Below are 25,180 nucleotides of genomic sequence, written 5' to 3' on the forward strand. Positions count from 1 at the left end.
GGAACAACCTGTACCTTGAAAATTCAATATTATTCATTTGTAAAACCATCTAAGCCCAGCGATTGTTGTGTTTTTTGGTTTTGTTTTTTGTAGGAAATGTCAAATTTCTTTAATATTTATAGGACTATTAGGCTTTCTATTCTTCTTGAGTCTTTTTGATAAGTTACTTTTCTGGGAATTCTCCTCATTTTGTCTTAAGCTTTCAAATTTCTTGGCATGGAGTTGTTCATAATATTCTCTTATTTTTAAAATTACTTACTAAAATTTTTTTCATTCCTGATATTGTTTAGTTAGACCTTTCTCTTTTTCCTTGATCAGTTTTGCCAGAAGTTTTTATTTTTTATTAATCTTTTCAAAATAACCAAACTTTGGCTATATTGGTTCTAATTGCGTATTTGTTTTCTATTTTATTAATTTATGCCCTTACCTTTATAACCTTCCTTCTTCTTTTTGGGGGTTTATTCTGTTGCTCTTTTTCTAATTTCTTCAGTTAGATACTTACCTAATTTTCTTTTCTAACATAACCATTTAAGGCTATAAATTTCCCTTTAGATATCACTTTCACCATACCTCAAATTTTGAATTACAGTATTTTCACTATTACTCAGTTCTAAATGTTATAAATCCTCATTATGATTTCTTCTTTGACACATGGGTTATTTAGAAGTGTTTTCTTAATGTCCAAATACACGGGGATTTGAAAAAAAATAATCTTTTTCTGACAGACCTCTCATTTTGCTGCATCATGGTAAAGGAAAAGCGGTCTATGAAGTACCATCTCATTGAAATTTATTAAACCTTACTTATGATCTTTTTTTTTTTTTTATGATCTAGGATGTGGTCAACTTTTTTAACTGTTCCATGGGCTTGAAAAGGATATGAATTTTCTAATTGCTGGGTATATAATTCCATAAATGGCTATTAGATTAAGCTTATTAATTGTTAAAATCCTCTACGTCTTTACTGAATTTTATCTATTTTACCTATCAATAATTAAGACATGTTGCAGTCTCCTCCTATGATAATGGACTTCTCAATTTCTCCCTAATAAAAAATTAATCATACAAATTTTGATTAATCTACTATGTTTATGCAAATTTATGAGTGGTATATCTTCCCAGCAAATGGAACCTTTTATCATTATATAATAACCTCCTCTATTGCTAATAATACATTTTTTCTTTAAGCCTATTGTATCCGATAATAATTCTGCTATGACAACTTTCTTTGGGTATCTGCCTACTATATCATTTTCCTCTCTATTATTTCAATCTTATGCTGTAGATGTGTCTCTTGTAAAGGGCACATGGCTTAATTTTATTTATATCTAATCTTACAATCTCTTAACTGTTGAGTTTATTCCATTAACATATATTATACTTATACATCTGGACCTTTCTGTATTACTTTTTATTTCTATTCCTCCTATTTTTTCTGTGTGTGTAGTCCCCCTCCCCTTTCTGGACTGAATTTAAGTTTGTTCCTTTTTTCCTCTTTTCCTTCTACTTGTTTGGAATTTATACATCCCATTTCTCAACTACCGTATGTGGAAGTTCTACTTTGTCCTACAGGGTTGCTATGAGTTGGAATCGACTTGGTAACAGTGGGTTTTTTTTTAATTACTATTTTTATACTTACCCTTAAATGTTTACTATGAGCATTTTGCTTAGCTAAGTCTAACATTAAATAATATCATCTTTGAAATTAAAAAAAATTTTTTTATTGTGCTTTAAGTGAAAGTTTACAAATCAAGTCAGTCTTTCCCTACATCTAAAGTAGTTCTTATCTACTATCTAATTTTTTTTTAATTAGTGAAAAGCCCCTCTCCCTCCCTCCCTCTCCCTTCTCGTGACCATCAAAAAATATTTTCTTCTCTGTTTAAACTATTTCTCAAGTTCTTATAATAGTAGTCTTATACAATATTTGTCCTTTTGCAAGTAATTTCACTCAGCATAACGCCTTCCAGATTCCTCCATGTTATGAAATGTTTCACAGGTTCATCACTGTTCTTTAACGATGCTTAGTGTTCCACTGTGTGAATATACCATAATTTATTTATCCTTTCATCCGTTGATAGGCACCTTGGTTGTTTCCACCTTTGTTGCTAAAGAGTGCTGCAATGAACATGGGTGTGCATGTATCTGTTCGTGTAAAGACTCCTATTTCTCTAGGACACATTGCAAGGAGTGGGATTGCTGGATCCTATGGTAATTCTATTTCTAGCTTTTTAAGGAAGCGCCAAACTCATTCCCAAAGTGGTTGTACCATTTTACATTCCCACCAGCAGTGTAGAAGTGTTCCAGTCTCTCCACAACCTCTCCAACATTTATTATTTTGTGTTTTTTGGATTAATGCCAGCCTTGTTGGAACGAGATGGAATCTCATTGTAGTTTTGATTTCCATTTCTCTAATGACTAATGATCATGAGCATTTCCTCATCTACTGTTAGCTGCCTGAATGTCCTCTTTAGTGAAATGTCTGTTCATATCTTTTGCCCATTTTTTAAATTGGGTCATCTTTTTGTAGTTGAGTTTTTGCAGTATCATGTAGATTTTAGAGATCAGGTGCTGATTGGAAATGTCACAGCTAAAAACTTTTTCCCAGTCTGTAGGGAATCTTTTGATGAAGTCTTTGGATGAGCGTAAGTGTTTGATTTTTAGGAGCTCCCAGTTATCTAGTTTCTCTTCTGCATTGTTAATAATGTTTTGTATACTGTTTATGCCAGGCTCCTAACGTTGTCCCTATTTTTTCTTCCATGATCTTTATCGTTTTAAATTTTATATTTAGGTCTTTGATCCATTTTGAGTTCGTTTTTGTGCATGGTGTGAGGTATGGGTCTTGTTTCGTTTTTTTGCAGATGGATATCCAGGTATGCCAGCACCAATTGTTAAAAGAACTGTCTTTTCCCATTTGACTGACTTGGGGCCTCTGTCAAATATCAACTGCTAATATATGTGGATGGATTTATGTCTGGATTCTCAATTCTGTTCCATTGGTCTATATATCTATTGTTGTACCAGTACCAGGCTGTTTTGACTACTGTGGTGGTATAACAGGTTCTAAAATCAGGTAGAGTGAGGCCTCCCACTTTGTTCGTCTTTTTCAGTAATGCTTTACCTATCCGGGGCCTCTTTTACTTCCATATGAAGTTGGTGATTTGTTTCTCCATCGCGTTAAAAAATGTTGTTGGAATTTGAATCAGAATTGCATTGTGTCTATAGATCACTTTTGGCAGAACAGACATTTTTACAATGTTGAGTCTTCTTATCCATGAGCAAGGTATGTTTTTCCACTTATGCACTTCCCACTTTTGGTTTCTTGCAGAAGTGTTCTGTAGTTTTTTTTTTTTTTGTATAGGTCTTTTAAATCTCCGGTAAGATTTATTCCTAAGTATTTTATCTTCGTGGGGGCTACTGTAAATGGTATTGATTTGGTGATTTCCTCTCAATGTTCTTTTTGTTGGTGTAGAGGAATCCAACTGATTTTTATATGTTTATGTTGTATCCTGATACTCTGATGAACTCTTCTATTAGTTTCAGTAGTTTTCTTGAAGATTCCTTAGGGTTTTCTGGGTATAAGATCATGTCATCTGCAGACAGAGATATTTTTATTTCTTCCTTGCAATCTGGATGCCCTTTATTTCTTTATCTAACCTAATTGCTCTGGCTAGGACCTCCAGCACAATGTTGAATAAGAGTGGTGATAAAGGGCATCCTTGTCTGGTTCCCAATCTCAGTGGGAATGCTTTCAGGCTCTCTCCATTTAGGATGATGCTGGCTACTGGCTTTGTATAAAGGCCCTTTATTATGTTGAGGAGTTTTCCTTCTATTCCTATTTTGCTGAGGAGTTTTTTTTATCATGAATGGGTGTTGAACTCTGTCAAATGCCTTTTCTGCATCAATTGATAAAATCATGTGATTCTTGTCTTTTGTTTTATTTATATGATAGATTATATGAATTGTTTTTCTCATGTTGAACCATTCCTTCATACCTGGTATGAATCCCACTTGGTCATGGTGAATTATTTTTTTGATATGTTGTTGAAATCCATTGGCTAGAATTTTGTTGAGGGTTTTTGCATCTACATTCACGAGAGATATAGGTCTGTAATTTTCTTTTTTTGTGGTGTCTTTATGTGGTTTTGGCATCAGGGATATGTTGGCTTCACAGAATGAGTCTGGGAGTATTCCGTCCTTTTTCTATGCGTGAAATGCCTTTAGCAGTTATTAGTGCTAACTCTTCTCTGAAAGTTTGGTAGAACTCTGCAGTGAAGCAATCCGGGCCAAGGCTTTTTTTGGGGGGGAGTTTTTTGATGACCTTTTCAATCTCTTCTTCTGTTATGGGTCTACTTAGTTCTTCTACTTCTGTTTCTGTTAGCTTTGGTAGGTAGTGTGTTTCTTGGAATTCGTCCATTTCTTCTAGGTTTTCAAATTTATTAGAGTATGATTTTTCATAGTAATCTGATATGATTCTTTTAATTTCAGTTGGGTGTGTTGTAATGTTGTCCATCTCATTTCTTATTTGGGTTATTTGCTTCCCCTCCTGCTTTTCTTTTGTCAGTTTGGCCAGTGGTTTATCAATTCTTTCAATTATATTTCTGTTTTCTATTTCATTTAGTACTGCTCTCATTTTTATTATTTCCTTTCTTCTGGTGCCTGAGGGTTTCTTTTGTTGCTCTCTTTCTATTTGTTAAAGTTGTAGGGATAATCCTTTGATTTTGGCCCTTTCTTCTTTTTGTATGTGTGCATTTATTGATATAAATTGACCTCTGAGCACTGCTTTCGCTGTACCCCAAAGGTTCTGATAGGAAGTGTTTTCATTCTCATTGGATTCTCTGAATTTCTCTATTCCATCCTTAATGTCTTCTATAATCCAGACTTTTTTGAGCAGGGTATTGTTCAGTTTCCAAGTGTTTGATTTCTTTTCCCCGCTTTTTCTGTTATTGATTTCCACTTTTATGGCCTTATGGTCCGAGAAGATGCTTTGTAATATTTCAGTGTCTTGGATTCTGCTAAGGCTTGCTTTATGACCTAATATGTGGTCTATTCTAGAGAATGTTCCATGTGCACTAGAAAAGAAAGTATACTTGGTTGCTGTTGGGTGGATTGTTCTGTATATGTCTGTGAGGTCAATTTGGTTGACTGTGGCATTTAGATCTTCCATGTCTTTTCTGAGCTTCTTTCTCGATGTTCTGTCCTTCACCGAAAGCGGTGTGTTAAAGTCTCCTACTATTGCTGTGGAGCTGTCTATCTCACTTTGCAATGCTGATACAGTTTGTTTTATGTATCTTGCAGCCCTGTCATGGGGTGCAGATATATTTAATATGGTTATATCCTCCCGGTGTATTGTCCCTTCAATCATTACATAGTGTCCTTCTGTATCCTTTATGATGGATTTCACTTTAAAGTCTATTTTGTCAGAAATTAGTATTGCAACTCCTGCTCTTTTTTGATTGTTGTTTGCTTGATATATTTTTTTCCAACCTTGGAGTTTTAGTTTGTGTCTCTAAGTCTAAGGTGTGTCTCTTGTAGGCAGCATACAGACAGATCTTGTGTTTTAATCCATTCTGCCACTCTCTGTCTCTTTATTGGTGTACTTAGTCCAGTTACATTCAGTGTAATTATGGATAGGTATGAATTTAGTGGTATCATTTTGGTGTCTTTTTTGTGTGTGCTGTTGACAGTTTCTTTTTCCCACTTAATGTTTTGTGCTGAGTAGGTTATCTTTATAATTGTCTTTTCCTTATATTCATTGTTGTTGATTTTGTTTCTGTTGAGTCTCTATTTTGTTCTTCTATTTTATTTTGAGGTGTAGGACAGCTTATCTCCTTTGTGGTTACCTTATTATTTATCCCTATTTTTCTAAATTTAAACCTAATTTTTATTTCTTTGTACCACCTTGTCTTCCTCTCCATATGAGAGACGTAGGACTACATTTCTTAGTCCCTCTTTATTGTTTTAATGTTGTCTCCTTTTAAATAATAACATTGCTGTCTCCCTGTTTTGAGAGTTCTTTTTAATCTTGATTTATTTTTCTGATCTCCCTATCTGGGTTGACATCTGATTGCTCTGTCCAGTGTTCTAGTCTTGGGTTGATACCTGGTATTATTGATTTTCTAACCAAAGGACTCACTTTAGGATTTCTTGTAGTTTTGGTTTGGTTTTTACAAATTCCCTAAACTTCTGTTCATCTGGAAATGTCCTAATTTCACCTTCAGATTTGAGAGACAGTTTTGCTGGATGATTCCTGGCTGGCAATTTTTTCCTTCAATTTTTTATATAAGTCATCCCATTGACTTCTTGCCTGCATGATTTCTGCTGAGTAGTCTGAGCGTATTCTTATTGACTCTCCTTTGTAGGTGACTTTTCGTTCATCCCTAGCTGCTCTTTAAATTCTCTATCTTCGGTTTTGGCAAGTTTGATTATAATATGTCTTGGTGACTTTCTTTTAAAATCTACCTTACGTGGAGTTCGATGAGCATCTTGGATAGATATCTTCTCACCTTTCACAATATCAGAGAACTTTTCTGCCAACAAATCTTCAACAATTCTCTCTGTATGTTCTGTTATCCCTCTTTGTTCTGGAATGCCAGTCACTTGTAGATTATTTCTCTTGATACAGTTCCACATGATTCTTAAGCTTTCTTCATTTTTTAAAATTCTTTTATCTGATTTTTCTTCAAATATATTGGTGCCAAGTGCTTTATCTTCAAGTTCACAAATTCTGCCTTCTACTCACTCAATTCTACTCCTCTGACTTTCTACTGAGCTGTCTAATTCTGTAATTTTATTGTTAATGTTCTGAATTTCTGATTGCCGTCTATGGATTTTTCCAGCTTGTTAAATTTTTCATTATGTTCCTGAATAACCTTTTTAATTTCTTCAACTGCTTTATCTGTGTGTTCCTTGGCTTGTTCTGCGTATGGCCTGATTTCCTTCCTCGTGTCTTGAAGAGTTCTGTGTATTAATCTTTTGTATTCTGCCTCCGGTAATTCCAGGAATGCACTTTCATCTAGAAGATCCCTTGATTTTTTGTTTTGAGAGTTTGTTGAGGCAATCATGGTTCTTTATGTGACTTGACATTGATTGTTGTCTTTGAGCCATCTATAAGTTATTGTATTAGTTTATTTTATGTTCGCTTATTGTATTGTAGCTTCTTTGTTTTGTTTTGATACACCCAAATGGGTTGCATGAGTGAGCTAGCTTGATTATTTTCACCTTTGGAGCTCTGATGTCCTGTCCCCAGGTGGCTAGAGCTGTTATAAAGTGTATTAGTTTAGGAGTCTATTCACTTTTCTTATATGGATTCAGCTTAGGTGCCCAGGTAGCTGATCATCAAGTGTGTGGTATAGGCTCTGTCCTACAGTCTTAAGAGGGGCAGGGGTGATTGGTGTAGGTACCAGTGTCTTACTGCAGCAGGGGGTCACACTCTGAACAAGGCAGGAGGCTGAGAATCATCCCCAAAGTGTCTCTGAGGAAAGCTTGTCCTTGTTCCCTAGAGTGTACAGGTGGGTGGGTTCTGCAGACGGACCATGGGCACCCAGTGTTTTTTGGCTTTAAGGACTGGGAGGTACCAGTTATCCTTGGACCCCTGTCGCAGGTGGCTGGGTGACCTGAGTGAAGCTACCAGTCCTTAGGCCCCTTATGTGGGTAGGAGAGGACCCTGTTTAATAGGCAAAGTGGTGTCAAACATCAAACACCCACCTCTCCACCGCACAGCTGAAATAGTTGTAGTCTGCCAACAAGGGCCTATTCTCCTGAAATAGGCCCACGCAGGTCCATGCAGAGGGGAAAACCACTCAAAGTCCACGGACTGTTTATGCCTGGACAGGAGCCGCTTCTGTCCTGAGCCCCCCCATTAGTGGAGCTGACAAATTATCTTTTACCCCAATTGGCAATTTATTCCTTCTCCAGAGCCTGGAGGATGGCTGTAGGCGTTCAACAGGGCCTATCTCAGGCCCAGGAAAATGAACGGCTGCTGAAGTCGGCTTTGGGATGAGGGGCGCAGTAAAATATACACAAGTACTTAGCTTTTGCCGAGAGCGCCGTTCTTCTCTGGTTCCGGAGGTGTTAGTAGGCTGTGTGGCTGGCTGCTTCTCCCTGAGGAAACTGCGGCTGAATACTAGTACCAGCCTGCTGTAGCTGCTCCCGGGAATGGTACCTGAGGGCTTCCGGAGATTCAGGTCCGGTAACTCCTCTCCACTTCTGAAACGTCTCTTCCTCCCCCTGCCCCTCAGTTCATTTTCTAATATTGCCCTGTTCAGGGCTCCTAGCTTGTCATAAATATATTCATTTCACTTGGTTTTTTGGGTCTTTGTTGTAAGAGGGCTCACTGGAAGCGTCTGTCTATTCTACCATCTTGGCCCCACCTGCCTTAAATAATATCTTAACACTCTCTCCCTCAAAAAAAATAAAAAGGCCCTAGAACACTTCAACTCCAGAATTCCCCCTTAGTCCTGATTTACATTGTTTGTTGATAGTTTTAGACCTTTCACTTTTTTAAAACCCTATGAATAGAGAATAGCTACTACGTTCAACACATAAACCTCAATAAGAGCTGACTACTACGTACTGAGTAAAACATTGCCACAAATTCCTTACCCAATCATGCTTCACCAAGCCCAGGGATGCATCAACAAGTGTAGCTACACTGTCCCAGTCTCTGTTTCCAGGGAAATTATCTGACCTAAGTGGTGCCATGCTTCTAAAGGTCAGGCACTTCACATTCAATCATTTTAGGGAATCCTTCATTTAAAATAAAATCACACGAAGAAAGCTGAATGTTTGTATTTTTATTACCATGTGGCTTCTCCCCATTGCCTCTTGTATTGAGCAGTGTCTCTTCACATAAAGAAACACAAAGATGAATGGTCTTTAAAAACAGGGCCATGTCTTACTCAACTCTGTATCATTTGCACAGCCTTGCAAAATACCTCGCACAAAGGAAGCATTCAAACAGTTCTAAAACTGAATTACATAAGAGGTGAACAAGTCCCTTTGACGCTGTAGATTTGGGGAGTGGAACTTACAAACGTTTCTGAAATAACACAAACATGTCTCTTCTTGTGAAAGAGGAATGGGCAATTGAAAAGGGAAAAACAGAGCAGTTAAGAGGGATGGGAATTACTCCAAAATGTTCTTGGTTGATGCACACTAATGTATTCAGTGGACATTTCACAAGACCTTTTAACTTACAAAGCTTTGACAACAGGAAGTATACAGTGTAAGGGTTGGATATGTGGGAAAATAAAGGGTGTATTCACCTTCTGAGCACTTACCCTTCCATTAGTGCGGGTACAAATTATGTCTGTGCACTGTCTTCAAAAGACATTGAGCTTCTACAGCCCTTATCTTCTTCCCATCACAAAGGTCTATTATTCTCTAAACCTGAAAACCTTCTATAGAACTGAGGGTCTAACCATTGAAGCAAAAGGTAAACATATCCATCAGAAACACTCAAGCTAATTACCCTTTCCCAGGGAGCACTCTTTTTCCCTCTGGAGCCTTAAAAACAGAGAAATTCAAAACTGTGCAGTCCATGCCACAGAAATGCTAAAAGAGACCTGAAGCCTTAGATCAGGAAAAGTTCCCTTTTTTGTTTGCTGAAACATTCTAACCCCATGTAAATTTTCCATAGGGTTTCATGTTAATTCCATGTTTACAGGCTATCATAGATTTTAGTTTTACAATAGTAAGGTTTAAACAAGTACTGACAACAATTAAATAAGTCCCATCACAGAGGATACTGAAACAAATTAACAGAGGGCAGGCTGAGTGCCCATGATGCCCTATAAAAGCATAAGCTCTATTTCAAGGGAATAGAAAACTATGACATTAAGACATTGTGAAAGTGGGTCATCATCAAAAAACAAATGGATAAACAAAACGCAGTATATACATACAATGGAGTATTACTCAGCCATAAAGAGAAGTGAAGTTCTAATACATGCTATGCCATGGATGAACTTTGAAAACACTATGCTGAGTGAAAGAAGCCAGATACAAAAGACCACACATATAGTATGATTCCATTTATATGAAATATGCAGAACAGGCAAATCCACAGACAGAAAGCAGATTAGCAGTTCCCACGGTTGGGAGGAAAGGTAGAATGGGGAGTGGGTGCTTAATAGGTACGGAGTTACCTTTTGGAGTGATAAAAAGTTCTGGAACTAGACAGTGGTGATGGTTACACAACACTGTGAATGTTCTAAATGCCACTAAAAAACACTGGTAAATGGTGAAAATGGTGCCTTTCATTTTATGTGAATTTTACCACACACAAAAAAGTGGGTCCAGATTTTCCATTTTACTCTAAGACTAAGATGGGAGCACAGTCTATCATACTCAACCTAGCATATACACACTGAAAGCCTTCATCGCGGCATAGGCAGGGCAGGGCTCTGTTGTCTAAGTGTTCCTGAGCCAAGCTACTTAGCTCTCTGTACCTCCCTAAACTATAAAATGGGCGTAATAACAGTACCTATCTTATACAAATGCTGTGAAGATTAACTGTAAGCTATACATACTAAGCATGATGCCAGGCAAGAATAAGTGCTAAGCAAAAGTAAGTTGTAATTTCCCTGGAAACTATAATCTTAAATGTTAAAAATAAAACCTTAACTAGATTAGCAGTTCTCATACTGTGATCTCTGGACCTCCGGGGGTCCCCAAGACTCTTTTAGGGGGTCCGCAAGGTTAAAACTGTTTTATAATAATTATATGACATTATTTGCCTTTCCAACATGGTACAAAAGCAATGGCATCAAACTGTACTGGTAATACTATATTCTTCACTACACATTCACAGTTTAAAAAAAAAAAAGCCACTTTCATTTATCCTTGATGAAACAGTAAAAATTGCAAATCTTACTAAATCTCACTCCGAGTATACATACGTCTTTTTAATGCTTTGTGTGATGAAATTATATATGTATATACAATATTATATATATAATATATATAGTTGTTAAACCGTACACTTAAGTAGATGGCTGTCTAAAGGAAAAGCATTTGTGAAATTGACTTGTAAGCTGAACTAGCCTCTTTGTTCTTGGAACATCATTTTTACTTGAAAGAATGCCTGACAGACAAATTATGGTTATTTAGATTTGGGTATTTGGCAGACATTTTCTCAAAAAAGAACTTCAAGGAAAATGACTGTCGGCATTTTTTGCCAATAATAAAATCCAAGCTTTTAAGCAAAAATTAGAATTTTTGAAAACTTGTATCTGCCATGATGAGCTTAACAGCTTCCCAATACTTACAGGTTTTCTGATGAGACTGGTGGCGATAATGGTAAAACCCGCAAAAGCCAGAACCTGTGTGAGGCAGTAACCTGTTAGAGAAGGACAACACAAATATTGTCCACTAAAATGAGGGATAGAAAAGTGGTTAAGACTGCACTGTGTCAGAGGCGGAAAGCTTGCCAAGACCCAGAAAAACAAGGCAGTCCTGTCGAGTTCTGGCTCTCACAGGTTTCACTCATAATACATTAATTTTTATATTGCACAATGAAATGTGTCAACATTTGAAAGATCTGCGTAACTCACTGAGCTAATATTTTCCAATCGACCAATGTTACAAAATCACCCGTGGGTAAAAGATGCAGTCAAAATGCAAGCTAGGCCAACGGGTTTTAGGGTAACAGAGAAGGAAACGGTCACTGATACGGTTTCAGATTCCACATTGCAGCCGACCTTTAAGAAACTATGACTTTTCAAGTTTTAGTATAGTATCAAAGAATAGCCACAATTATCTGAGAAGTTCGTTAAAATACTCTCTTCTAACTACGTATCTGTATGAGGTCACGCCTTCTTATAAACTTGAATAAAACAACATATCAAGATGGACTGAATGGAGAATCCGATATGAGAATCCTCCGCCTTCTGTTATGTCAGCCATTAAAGAGATTTACAAAAATATAAAACGATGCCCTTCTGCTCACTTAATTCTTTTTCGATTTGGGAAACAAAGTTATTTTCATTAAAAAGATGCTGTTTATGTAAACAAGGAATGTGTTTATTACTATTTCTTTTAATGAATTAATTCTTTTAAATTTCTCGGTTTTAATTTCCAACAAGGTAAATATTGATAAATATAACCCATCTAAACAAAAGCTCTTTTGTTTAAGAATGTAAAGGAATTATAAGACCAAAAACGTTTGAGAACTGCTATCTTAGTATCATTCCTGGTTTCTGTTCATGAAGTTGACAAGTAATCTACCCCATACACAGCAGTTCTAGAACACAGTGAAAGCATCTGGATAGTTATGACTTAGAAAACAAAGTAAATGATCCATATTAGATTTCAAATTCTAACCAGTAGATAAGTAGCGTCTTGGGGTCTTAAAAGCCTGTGAGTGGCCACCTAGGATACTCCACTGGTCTCACCCCTTTGGAAGCAAGGAAGAATGAAGAAAACTAAAGATACAAGGGAAAGATTAGTCCACAGGACTAATGGACCACATCTGCCATGGCCTCCACCAAAATGAGTCCAGTGATACTAGATGGTGCCCAGCTACCACCACTGACTGCTCTGACAGGGATCACAATAGAGGGTCCCAGACAGAGCTGGAAAAAAATGTAGAACAAAATTCTAACTCAAAAAGAAAGACCAGACTTGCTGGCCTGACAGAGACTGCAGAAATCCTGAGAGTAATAAGGTCACTCCTGAGGTTCACCCTTTAGCCAAAGATTGAACAGGCCCATAAAACAAAACAAGACTAAAGAGGCGCACCAGCCCTGCAGCAGGGACTGGAAGGCAGGAGGGAACAGGAAAGCTGGTAATAGGGAACCCAGGGTTGAGAAGGGAGAGTGCTGACATGTCGTGGGGTTGTTAACCAATGTCATACAACAATGTGTGTACTGTTTCATGAGAAACTAGTTTGTTCTGTAAATCTTTACCTAAAGTACAACGAAAAAAAAATCCTAACCTAGTAGAAATGTTTTGAGACAGTGAAGAACAATGAGCCCCTGGTTTTTATGGCAGGATCATGAATGTGCTTTTTAGGCACATGCTAGGTTTCCAGGGGAAAAAAATCTGGTCCAGAACACAAAACACTAATTTTATGCCAGTGTTTTCCTCCCTCCCTCTCAAAATTCACTACCCGCTGAATTAAGATTAGAAACATTCAATTACAACTGAGATAAGAGAAACCCAGTAAGAGATCCGCTAGGAAAGCAAATGAATTAATTTGGGGATCTGCCTAGAGACTCAAATTTTCTCTACCAGGTTTCTGGTTCAGTGTGAGCCCTGTTCTGTCCTGTCCCAAATGAAAAGACCACACAAAATCGCCCAAATCAAAGTAGGCTCCTCTGCTCACCAAAGGCCTGAGTCAACTAAAAAATGGTGTTAACAGTAGAAACGGCTCTGGATGACTAGGCTAGTCTCAGAAATAGCTTGGGTTGCAAAATGTCAATGCCTAGAATGGATCTAGGGGTGGCAGTAACAACAACAACAACAAAATAGCGAACATTTTTTGATGTATATTTTAATGATGTTAGTATGTGTCAAACATTGTTTTAAACATTTCACATAGATTAATTCAATCCTCATAATCTTACGAAGTTGGTGCAGCTATCCCCATTTTGTCCTGGTATTCACAAGATCTACATTACATTACTTTTAAAAGTACTAAACTGTCACCCTGCCTGTCTCCTGTTAACCTCAAAAACATGAAGGAAGCACTGATTTCTATGAAAACTAGATCGTTACTACCAACACCCTCTGTGATGGCTACGATTGTGTGTCAACTTGGCTGGGCCATGATTCTCAGTGTTTTGGCAGTTGTATAAAGTTGGCAGTTCGAATCCACCAGGCGCTCCTTGGAAACTGTACGGGGCAGTTCTACTCAGTCCTATAGGGTCCCTATGAGTTGGAATCCATTCGACAGCAAAGGGTTTTTTTTTTTTTTTTTTTTAATAATCTGATCACTTCCTTGTTGAAATTCAATACATGATGGCCCCCGTGTTGGGATCTGTTGAGTGGTACCGGTGGGGGTGGGGCCTGTGGCAGCTCATTGCCCCCTCGGGCTTCATCTATGTGGCCTTCACCACCTAGTCCCTTCCTGCTCGCCTTGCTGGGGCTTTTGCTTGTTCTAGATCCTGCTGCTGGCTCCTGTTCGTCCGACCTCTGGTTCTTGGGACCAGATCTTGAGATTCGTCAGTCTTCACAGTCTACTACAGCCCTGCTCTCTAGCCTGCTGATCTTGGGTTCATTAGCCCCTGCTGCTATGCAAATCAGGAGAAGTCGCTATCAGCACTGCTTTCTGGCTTGCTGATCTTAGGTTCACCAGCCCCTGTGGCTACGTGAATCAGCAGAATTCTCTTTCCTGCCCACGGACGTCACAGCCTCTAAAAAAACATATGAGCCATTTCCTTGATATAAATCTCTCTCTCTTTCTCTCTATAGGCTTTACCGATTTTGCTTCTCTAGCGAACCCAGCCTAAGATACCCACCATCCAAACAGTTCAGCAGTTATCAGACTAAAGGTCTGACACTTTTTCCTACAACCAATTCCTCTTTCAAGATACTGGCTTCCTATTAAAAAGAAGAAGAAAAATTGACACACTCTTTCTAATAATAAGATCCCAAAGAAAAGGAATCAAAACTAATTGAACACCTAGGGATGCTTTTGGGCACCTCTCAATCAAAATAAAGAAGCATTCCAGAAACACACCTGTTGGAGCCATCTTTCATATGGACTTTGGCGTAGAGAACATCAACCATGCCAGGATCATCATTCATGTATTCTATCCCTGCCATCTCTGCTTCCAGGGGTTGGCCTCCACAAATGTCCCTGCAAAGGAAAGAAATTAGGTTTTTATAATTGTTTAAGCTAAGAGGGCTATTATATTCTGAAACATGGTTAAAATACACAGTAAACTATTACAAAACTGAAGTTTTTAAAAAATAACATTCTAATTATCCTTCTAATTTCAAAATTAATAGGTTCAATGCCAAAAAACCTAGAAAACACAGGAAAGTATTTCCAAAGTCACACTGTATTTATCCCAATACTGGTTTATGATCACTTTCTAATAGAAAAAGTCAAAGGGAGATAGTTTTGATTGACAAAGACATTTACTGTGTTGGCTCCTGTCTCAAGTCTTATTCCATTATTTCTGAAAGCTGCCAACAGTATTTCACTCATATACCAATGGTAGAGGTGTAAAACTGGTATCATAACTTTAAGAGTAATTTGGCAATATTTATTAAGAGCCTTCAAGAATAGAAACCCTTTGCCCAAGGAGCTCCATTTCTGGGATCCATGCTAAGGCAACAACTAAGATTTCACCTACATAACCAAATAGCTGATGAAAGAAATTGCTTCTTTACAGAATTCCAGCTAATAAATGCAAAACCAAAAACCAAACCCATTGCCATCAAGTCAATTCCGACTCATAGTGATCCTATAGGACAGAGTAGAACTGCCTCATAGGGTTTCCAAGGAGCAGCTGGTGAATTCAAACGGCTGACCTGTTGATTAGCAGCTGAGCTCTTTACCAGTGTGTCACTAGGGCTCCTATAAATGCAGAAGGAATGATAAAATCAGAATATCACCATTTTTCAAAGACTAATAAAATAATGGATCTAGGCAATGATCACCAGTGACTGCTAAAACTTAGAGGCTATGGGAAAATATAAAGGCACCTCTATAAAGGGAAGATTTATAAATGACGGATCACGTCGGCCACGCCTGAACCCACCGATCAAGCCTAAGATTACAATGAGAAACAACCAGAAGTGGTCTCGTCTAGAAACTGAACTTGAATCAGGCTGGGCTTCTAGGCCTAATACAAGACAATCAGACAAATTCTGAACGTAGGAAATCCTATGTGACAAATGACCTGATTTCTTCAACAAATAAACGGTAATGGGGAAAAAAAAAGAAGAAAAGAGGGAGGATTTATTAAAGATTGAAAGAGATTTAAGAAATGCATGAAAAAATCCAATGTGTAGACCTAATTTGGATTCTGATTCAACAAATCAATGGTAGAAAGAGAATTATGAAAATGCATAAACGACACTGAGACAGCTGGCAACACTGGAATATGGACTATAGAGTAGATCAAAGCATTGCACTGATACAGCTATACAGTGGAATATTACTCAGCAACAAGAAGACATGACGTGCTGACACATGCTACGGCACCTTGAGAACATGATGCTAAGTCAAAGAAAATAATCACAAAGGATCACATATTATATGATTCCTTTTACAGGCAATCCCCAGGTTACGAACATCCAACTTAAATACAACCTGTAATTAAAAACCAACTCCCGTAAAGCCCATTATATTAAAAATTTGAGGTAGACACTGGTTCATAATAACAAATGTGTGCTACTTTGAGACATGCACCGAAACATTATTATTATTGTCTTATTATGTAAAAGATGCTTTAGTGTATGCACGTCAGAAGAGACTCTGAAACTTGCTCTTGAATGTCAAGTAGCTAAAGCAAATGGAAGAAATGATGAAATAGAAGAGATGAACAGAAGATTTCAAAGGGTGGCTCAAGAAGACAAAGTAAAGTATCATTATGACATGTGCAAAGACCTAGAGTTAGAAAGTCAAAAGGGAAGAACACCCTCGGCATTTCTCAAGCTGAAAGAACTGAGGGAAAAATTCAAGCCTCGAATTGCGATAGCAAAGGATTCTATGGGCAAAATACTGAATGATGTAGGAAGCATCAAAAGAAGATGGAAGGAATACACACAGTCACTGTACCAAAAATAATTGGTTGACTTTCAATCACTTTAGGAGGTAGCATATGATCAAGAACCAGTGATACTGAAGGAAGAAGTCCAAGTGCACTGAAGACGCTGATAAAAAACAAGGTTCCAGAAACTGACGGAATACCAATTGAGATGTTTCCACAAACAGATGCAGTGCTGGAAGAAATCTGGAAGACAGCTATCTGGTCAACTGGAAGAGATCCATATTTATGCCTATTCCAAAAAAAGGGGATCCATCTGAATGTGCAAATTACTGAACGATCTCATTAATATCACACGCAAGTAAAATTTTGTTGACGATCATTCACAAGCAGTTGCAGCAGTACATCGACAGGGAACCACCATAAATTCAAGCTGGATTTAGAAGAGGATGTAGAACAAGGGAAAGATATCCTTGCTGATGTCAGATGGATCCTGGTTGAAAGGAGAGAACGATGTTTAACAAAGTTTTACTAACCATGCAATGACATTTGACTGTATGGATCTTAACAACTCATGGATAACACTGCAAAGGATGGGAATTTCAGAACACTTAATTGTGCCCATGAGGAACCTGTACACCGACCAAGAGGTGATCATTTGAATAGACCAAGCGGATACTGCATGGTTTAAAGTCAGGAAAGGTGTGTGTCAGGGTTGTATCCTTTCATCATACTGATTGAATCTGTATGCTGAGCAAGTAATTCAAGAAGCTGGACTACATGAAGAAGAACAGAGCATCAGGATTGGAGGAAGACTCATTAACAACCTGTGTTATGCAGATGACACAACCTTGCTTGCTAAAAGTGAAGAGGACTCGAAGCACTTACTGATGAAGATGAAAGACTACAGCCTTCAGTATGGAATATACCTCAACATAAAGAAAACAAAAATCTTCCAACTGGACCAAAAAGCAACATCATGACTGCCGAAAGAATGAACAATTCTGTCTTGGAAGAAGTACAGCCAGAATGCTCCTTAGAAGCAGGGATGCACCCAGACTTCGTTTCAAGTACTTTGGACATGTTATCAGGAGGGACCAGTCCCCAGAGAAGGACACCATGCTTGGTAGAGCAGACAGTCAGCGAAAAAGAGGAAGACCCTCAACGAGATGGATTGACACAGTGGCTTCAATAATGCTTTTATGCTTTATCAAGCATAAAAACAATCATGAGGTTGGCACAGGTCCGGGCAGTGTTTCATTCTGTTGTATACATGGTCGCTATGAGTTGGAACTGGCTCAACAGTACCTAACAACAAAAGCTGCTATTAAAAAAAATGTTTTTAAAAAGGAGTCAACCAGTCATTGCTGGCTTGGAAGATGGAAGGGACCATGAGCCAAGGAGTGCAGGCAGCCTCTAGAAGCTAGAAAAGGCAAGGAAATGGATTTCCCTTAGATCCTCCAGAAGGAATGCCTCCCAGCCAAGACTTTAATTTTAGCCTAGTAAGACATGTTTCAGACTTTGACCTTCAGAACTGTAAGATAATAAATTTGCATAAAGTATTGCATTTTGATATTGTGAACTGATATTAAAATTTCCTGAGAATATCCCTGCTTCTTGGAAATATACACTAGGCACTAAAAGGTAAAGAGAGAGGCACTGAGATAAAGGCACTAAGAGGTAAAAACAAACAATAAAACCACTGAAAATTATTTATGAGGCAAACAGGGAAATCTGAACGCTGACTGGTGTTCCTTTTTCAAGGTGTGATAATGGTTTTGTTGATATTTTTAAAGAGAGAAAAAGACAGCCGTTTATTTTTTAAACATATAGTGAAAAAATGAAGTATTTTCGAGTAAAATTATCTTCTATCTGGGATTGATTTTAAAATAATTCTGCAAAGAGAAAAAATGTAAGAGTATAGATGAACAAGACTGGCCATATGTTGATAACTGCCAAATCGCATGAGGTGGGTTCATTATATTATCCTCTACTCCATGACGTATGTTTGAAATTGTCCACAATAAAAAGTTTTTTAAAAAGTTAAACTATAACAACATCAACAAAAGTTTCAAAGAAGAGTTTACTACGGATTCACTGTGGTATCTTTATGTGTTAAACAAAACAACAAAAGGAAACAATTTAAATGCGAGTTAAAGGGGAACTGTTGTCAACTGCATTTTATCCATAGGATGTACTATTACAGAGTCACTAAAAACACAGAAGTAAATGTGTTGACAAACAGAAATGTTCACAATATGTTGTGAGACAAAAGCAAGTTCTAAAATCGTATGTGGAGGGTAATCTAATTTTTGTTTGTATAAAAATATGTATATACACTACTAGGAATTTATTCCCAGATATATTCACATACCATAAGAAATAATCTGTGGACAGGGTTTTAACTGGGGTATTGTGTGGAGTAATGATAAATTAGCAACACACTAAATGTCCAATATCATGGGACTGATTAAATAAACTGCAATACTATGAGCAATAAATAAGCCACACATATGACCGGGAGAAGCTTTTTAGGTACTGACATGGAACAATTATATTTTAAGTTTTAAAAAAGAGTATCCAACCAGACTTAATGGTCTGACTGAGACTAGAAGGACCCCAATGGTCACGGCCCCCAGACCGTCTGCTGGCCCAGGACAGAACCATTCCTGAAGCCAACTCTTCAGACAGGGATTGGACTGGACAATGGGATGGAGAGGGATGCTGGTGAGGAGTGAGCTTCTTGAATCAGGTGGACACTTGAGACTATATTGGCATCTCCTGTCTGGAGGGGAGATGAGAGAGTAGAGGCGGTTAGAAGCTGGCAGAGTGGACACGAAAAGAGAGAGTGGAGAGAGGGAGTGGGCTGTCTCATTAGGGGGAGAGCAACTGGGAGCATGTAGCAAGGTGTATATAAGTTTTTGTATGAGAGACTGACTTGAATTGTAAACTTTTGCTTAAAGCACAATAAAAATTAAAAAAAAAAAAAAGTATCCAACATACAATACTGGGGAAGTCAGCACAGCTTAACCAAGACAAGGTCATAGAAGCTTCACAGACACAGTCAAACTCCCTGAAGGACCAAATTACTGAGTTGAAGGCTGGGGATCATGGTCTCAGGGGGCATCTAGCTCAATTGGCATAACATAGTTTGTAAAGAAAACGTTCTACATCCTAGTTTGGTGAGTAGCATCTGGGGTCTTAAAAGCTTATAAGCAACCATCTAAGATAGTCCCCTGGTCCTACCCCATCTGGAGCAAGGGAAAATGAAGAAAATCAAAGACACAAGGGAAAGATTAGTCCAAAGGACTTAACAGACCACAACTACCACAACCTCCACCAGACTGAGTTCAAAACAACTAGCTGGTGCTTGGCTACCACCACCAACTGCTCTGACAGGGATCACAACAGTGGTCCTGAACAGAGCTGGAGAAAAATGTAGAACAAAATTCTCACTCACAAAAAAAGACCAGACTTACTGGTCTGACAGAGACTGAAGAAACCCCAAGCATACGGCTCCCAGACACCTTTTTAACTCAGTACTGAAGTCATTCCTGATGTTTACCTTTTAGCCAAAGATCAGATTGGCCCATAAAACAAAATGAGACTAACTGGTCACATCAGCTCTGGGGAAAGGACAAGAAGGCAGGAAAGGACAGGAAAGCTGGTAACAGGGAACTCAAAGTTGAGAAGGGGAGACTATTGATGTGTTGGGGGGCTGGCAACCAATGTTACAAAACAATATGTGTATTAATTGTTTAACGAGAAACTAATTTGTTCTGTAAACTTTCATCTAAAGTACAATTAAAAAAAAGTATCCAACAATGTACATGCTGTTTGTGCAAAAGATGGGGGGAAGAAAAGATAATATATATACACATTTGCTTGAACATTCATAAAGTCTCTGGAAGGACACCAAGAAACTGGTAACACTTGTTGCCTCCAGAGAGGAGTGCGTGGCGGTTGGTGGGACAACAGTGCAAAGGAAAAGCTTCACTGCATATCCTTTGTACCTTTAAATTCTGAACCATGGAAGTGTACTATCCATTAAAAATTTTTTTAATTAAAAATACATATATGCAAAAGAGGCCAAACACAAAAGTATACACACTGAATGATCCCATTTACATGCTGCTAAAGGACATGCAAACTATGGTAACGGAAATCAGAACAAGGGGTTGCTTCTGGGGGAAGTAAATGTATTGGAAAAAGACATAAGTGAGGTTTATAGGGGTGAAGGGAATGTTCTACATCTTGATCTTGGTAAGGTTACACGTATACATTTGTCAAAACTCATCAATACACTTAAGATCCGTGCATTTTACTGTAAGTAGATGATACGTCGGAGGAAAAAATACATACATGTATCTAAAGAAGTATGGGAATATATACTCTAAAATGTTAATGACAATTATCTTTAAGTGGTAGGATTAGAAGTGATGTTTTATTTTTATTTATCTGCATTTTTTGGCTTTTCTAAAATTAACACGTATTACTTTTATGTTAATTAAAACCCCACCATCTTGCTATCTTCTCCAATCCCTTGAACAGACCTGGACTCAACCAGGAAAGGCCTCATGCCAAGCTGAAATCTAGCTAAGTATCGGCCTTCTCCAAACCCCACGAGGGCAGGAGCTCTGTCTATCTTGTCCACTCTGATATCCTCAGCGCCTGGCATGGTGCCTTAAATGTAAAGGGCACTCAATAAGTCTCTGGTAAACAATGACTGGATGTTCTCCTATAAAAGGAGAAGCCGTTCTGGACAATTTTGAGAAAATTTGGTCATATTCCCATATTACTATTGAATAAAATGTGGTACTGGTTCAAAGACAAAAGGATTTCAAGAGGATCCATCAAAAGACAATTTCAAGAAACAACAACCAAAAGTTCCCCTTGATATTGAACCTAGGATCTTGGTGCCCTAGGAAGCCATTAATGGCAAACGTTCTCTTAAAACTTCTAGGCCTAGAAGTTCTACATATATTGTATGAGATCATATTTTTTCTCTCGTACGAGATCATAATTTTTCTCAAAAAGAAACTAAATATACTCAACTATGTTAGACAGATGTTTGACTGAGAGAAATTATAGTCCTGATCATAAATATCCCTGTAGCCTGAGGCCTACAGATTCAATCAACAATACAGTATTATATTCACTCCAAGAACCAGCCAAAGAATTCAGTCTGAACAACTGCCATTCAGGTCTGTCAAAGCACAGTGGAGATACTTTACTTGAAAAAGGCAGTTTAATACTAACCATACGTTCTACATTTTTTTTAAGCTCTAACCCTGCATAGTTGGAGCACCAGCAAGTACCATACCATTGGTTTGCTTTCCCACAAAAATGTTTTTCCTGGGGGTCAGTACAAGAAAGAGCCACATAAACAATGTTTTTTTCCATCTTCTGCAAACGTCTTGTTAAAGACACGGCTCATCATCATCTGTGATGCTGTGTTCTTTGTGTTAAAGTTCACGTGACAAATTTTTCTTGGATTGAGAACTACAAAAGGTTTTCTCTCCTAAAAAAGCTCTTATGTTCCTTTTTATCAGATAAGAACTAGATAAATCAGTGTGCTTCTGTTCGGAATTTAGTTTTAGTATACTGGTGCAAACAAACAGTACTCAATTTTAATATTCAAATAAATTATTATCTTACTTTGGTTTTCAGGTTGAATTTTCTCCCTGTTCTACCTGTATGTTATCTGATCTGATTTTAGCATTTTTAGCAGAGATTTTTGCATATATGTCCTCGCTATAAAACCAAAAACCAAACCCAGTGCCGTTGAGTCGATTCCGACTCATAGCGACCCTATAGGACAGAGTAGAACTGCCCCATAGAGTTTCCAAGGAGCACCTGGTGGATTCGAACTGCTGACCCTTTGGTTAGCAGCTGTAGCACTGAACCACTACGCCACCAGGGTTTCTGTCCTCACTATAAACTACCTCAAATCTTTGGCTAAATGGAGTAAAAACCAAGGGCGAATTAATAAATGAAACAATAAAACAGGATCAGAAGCCTGTTTTACAAGTAAAAACACAAACTCTTTCACCCTACCCCTGGGATTTATCAAGAGGGAGATTAAAGAGCAGGTAAGAACTATCCAGTGGTTTGCCTGACAGGTGCTCTTTGTCATAGTGACTAAACCATGTGAGTTGGCATCCCAACCGAGTGACACCTGAGGAAATAATTCAGACTTAGCATTTGTGCATAGGTATTTCTCTTTCCTCCTCTTCTCTCTTCCTTCTTGTTCCTTCTTAGCTTCTCATTTGGTTTTTCCTTAGGCCTATCAGGGACACTTAGGTATACGAAGGGCAATACTGGCGCTAAAGAACTGCTGTGTATCTGCAGGGTACACACTCAAAGCCACTGCACTGTGTATTCTCCATCTCACAAAGAAAAGCCACAAGGGACACTTTAGAGCTTTAGAGTTCACTAAACATCGTAAATAATTCATCGGAAATCTGCTGCTACGTGAGCCTTCAGTCTAAGCAGTGAAATAAAAGTTCCCACTTCTGCTCAGGTTTCATCCTTTAAACTCAAAAACCAACCCAACAGAGTGGCTGGTGCACAACACTGTAAATGTACTAAATGCCACTAAAGTGTTCACTTTAAAATTAGTTGTATGTTATGTGAATTTCACCTCAATTTAAAAAAATAACCATGGTCTGAGGGAACATCTAGCTCAACTGGCATAATATAGATTATAAAGAAAATGTCCTGCATTCTACTTTGGTGAATAGCGTCTGGGGTCTTAAAACCCTGTGAGCAGCCATCTAAGATACTTCACTCGTCTCACCCCTTCTGGAGCAAGAAAAAATGAAGAAAACTAAAACATACAAGGGAAAGATTAGTCCAAAGGACTAATGGACCACACCTACCATGGCCTCCACCAGGCCAAGTCCAGCGTAACTAGATGATACCCGGCTACCGCCACTGACTGCTCTAACAGGGATTACAATAGAGGGTCCCAGACAGAGCTGGAGAAAAACGTAGAACAAAATTTTAACTCAGAAAAAAAAGACCAGACTTACTGGCTTGATAGAGACTAGAGAAACCCCAAGACTATGCCCCCCCCTACACACCCTTTTAGCTCTGTATAGAAGCCACTCCTGAGTTCACCCTTCAGCCAAAGCTTACATAGGCCCATAAAATAAAGCAAGGCTAAAGGGGCACAACAGTCCAGGGGCAAGGACTAGAAGGCAGGAATGGACAGGAATGCTGGTAATAGGGAACCTGAGGTTGAGATGGGAGAGTGTTGACATGTCGTGGGGTTGTTAACCAATGTCATACAACAGTATGTGTACTAACTGTTTAATGAGAAACTAGTTTTGTTTTATAAGCTTTCATCTCAAGTACAATAAAAAAATAAAGATTTTCAATATATATTTTTTAAATCTTAAAATTTAAAACAAATATTCAACTCAATTTTTAAAAAAAATCTGTGTAAATCTCCACTGTTTTAATTAAATTCCAATATAACTACATTTATTTAAATGTCTGTTTTTTTAAATAATTTTTATTGTACTTTAAGTGAAAGTTTACAAATCAAGTCAGTCTCTCACACAAAAACCCATATACACCTTGCTGCCCACTCCCAATTACTCTCCCCCTAATAAGACAGCCTGCTCTCTCTCTCCACTCTCTCTTTTCGTGTCCTTTTCACCAGCTTCTAACCACCCCCTACCCTCTCATCTCCCCTCCAGGCAGGAGATGCCAACATAGTCTCCAGCGTCCATCTGATCCAAGAAGCTCACTCCTCACCAGCATCCCTCTCCAACCCATTGCCCAGTCCAATCCATGCCTGCAGAGTTGGCTTCGGGAATGGTTCCTTTCCTGGGGCAACTGTAGGCTGGGGACCATGACCACCGGGGTCCTTCCAGTCTCAGTCAGACCATTAAGTCTGGTCTTTTTACGAGAATTTGGGGTCTGCATCCCACTGCTCTCCTGCTCCCTCAGGGGTTCTCTGTTGTGCTCCCTGTCAGGGCTGTTATCGGTTGTAGCTGGGCACCATCTAGTTCCTCTGGTCTCAGGATGATGTAGTCGCTGGTTCAGATGGCTCTCTCTGTCTCTTGGGCTCGTAATCGCCTTGTGTCCTTGGTGTTCTTCATTCTCCCTTGATCCAGGTGGGCTGAGAAATGTCTCAGTTTTAAAAGCCATCCAGTGAAACTAAAGCATGTGATGTACTGGTTTCTTCGTTTTCAATTCTTTCCCTTTTATATTTTAATTTGGGATGTTTATGCCATAGAAATGGGGGCACTGGTGGTTCCGTGGTAAAATTCTTGCCTTCCATGCAGGAGATGAGAGTTCAATTCCCAGCCAACGCGCTTCACGCACAGCCACCACATGTCTGTCAGTGGAGTCTTACGTGTTGCTATGACGTAGAACACGTTTCAGTGGAGTTTACAGAATAAGACGGACTAGGAAGAGAGGCCTGGCTATACATGTCCAAAACTTAGCCAGTGAAAGCCCTACGGATCACAATGGCTTGATCTACAACCGATCACGGTGATGCCACAG

At 38.4% G+C, this 25,180-nt stretch overlaps 1 protein-coding gene across 15 annotated transcripts in view; it reads right to left on the reverse strand.

The window, feature by feature from the left end:
• Nucleotides 1–25,180, reverse strand: part of ASCC1 (activating signal cointegrator 1 complex subunit 1) — a 151,115-nt gene that overhangs the window by 59,637 nt on the left and 66,298 nt on the right. For 10 of the 15 annotated variants that reach the window (XM_023547051.2, XM_023547052.2, XM_023547049.2 and 7 more), the window contains 2 exons: nt 14,680–14,799; nt 11,267–11,320 (listed from right to left, as the gene is read on the reverse strand). In XM_023547051.2, the coding sequence (XP_023402819.1) occupies nt 11,267–11,320; nt 14,680–14,799 (174 nt within the window). Of the gene's footprint in view, nt 1–11,266; nt 11,338–14,679; nt 14,800–25,180 lie in introns of all 15 variants that reach the window. The other 5 variants (XR_010318123.1, XM_064269697.1, XM_064269699.1 and 2 more) reach the window with 2 other exon arrangements.

Source organism: Loxodonta africana, chromosome 16 (genome assembly GCF_030014295.1).
Source record: "Loxodonta africana isolate mLoxAfr1 chromosome 16, mLoxAfr1.hap2, whole genome shotgun sequence".
NCBI lineage: Eukaryota > Metazoa > Chordata > Mammalia > Proboscidea > Elephantidae > Loxodonta > Loxodonta africana.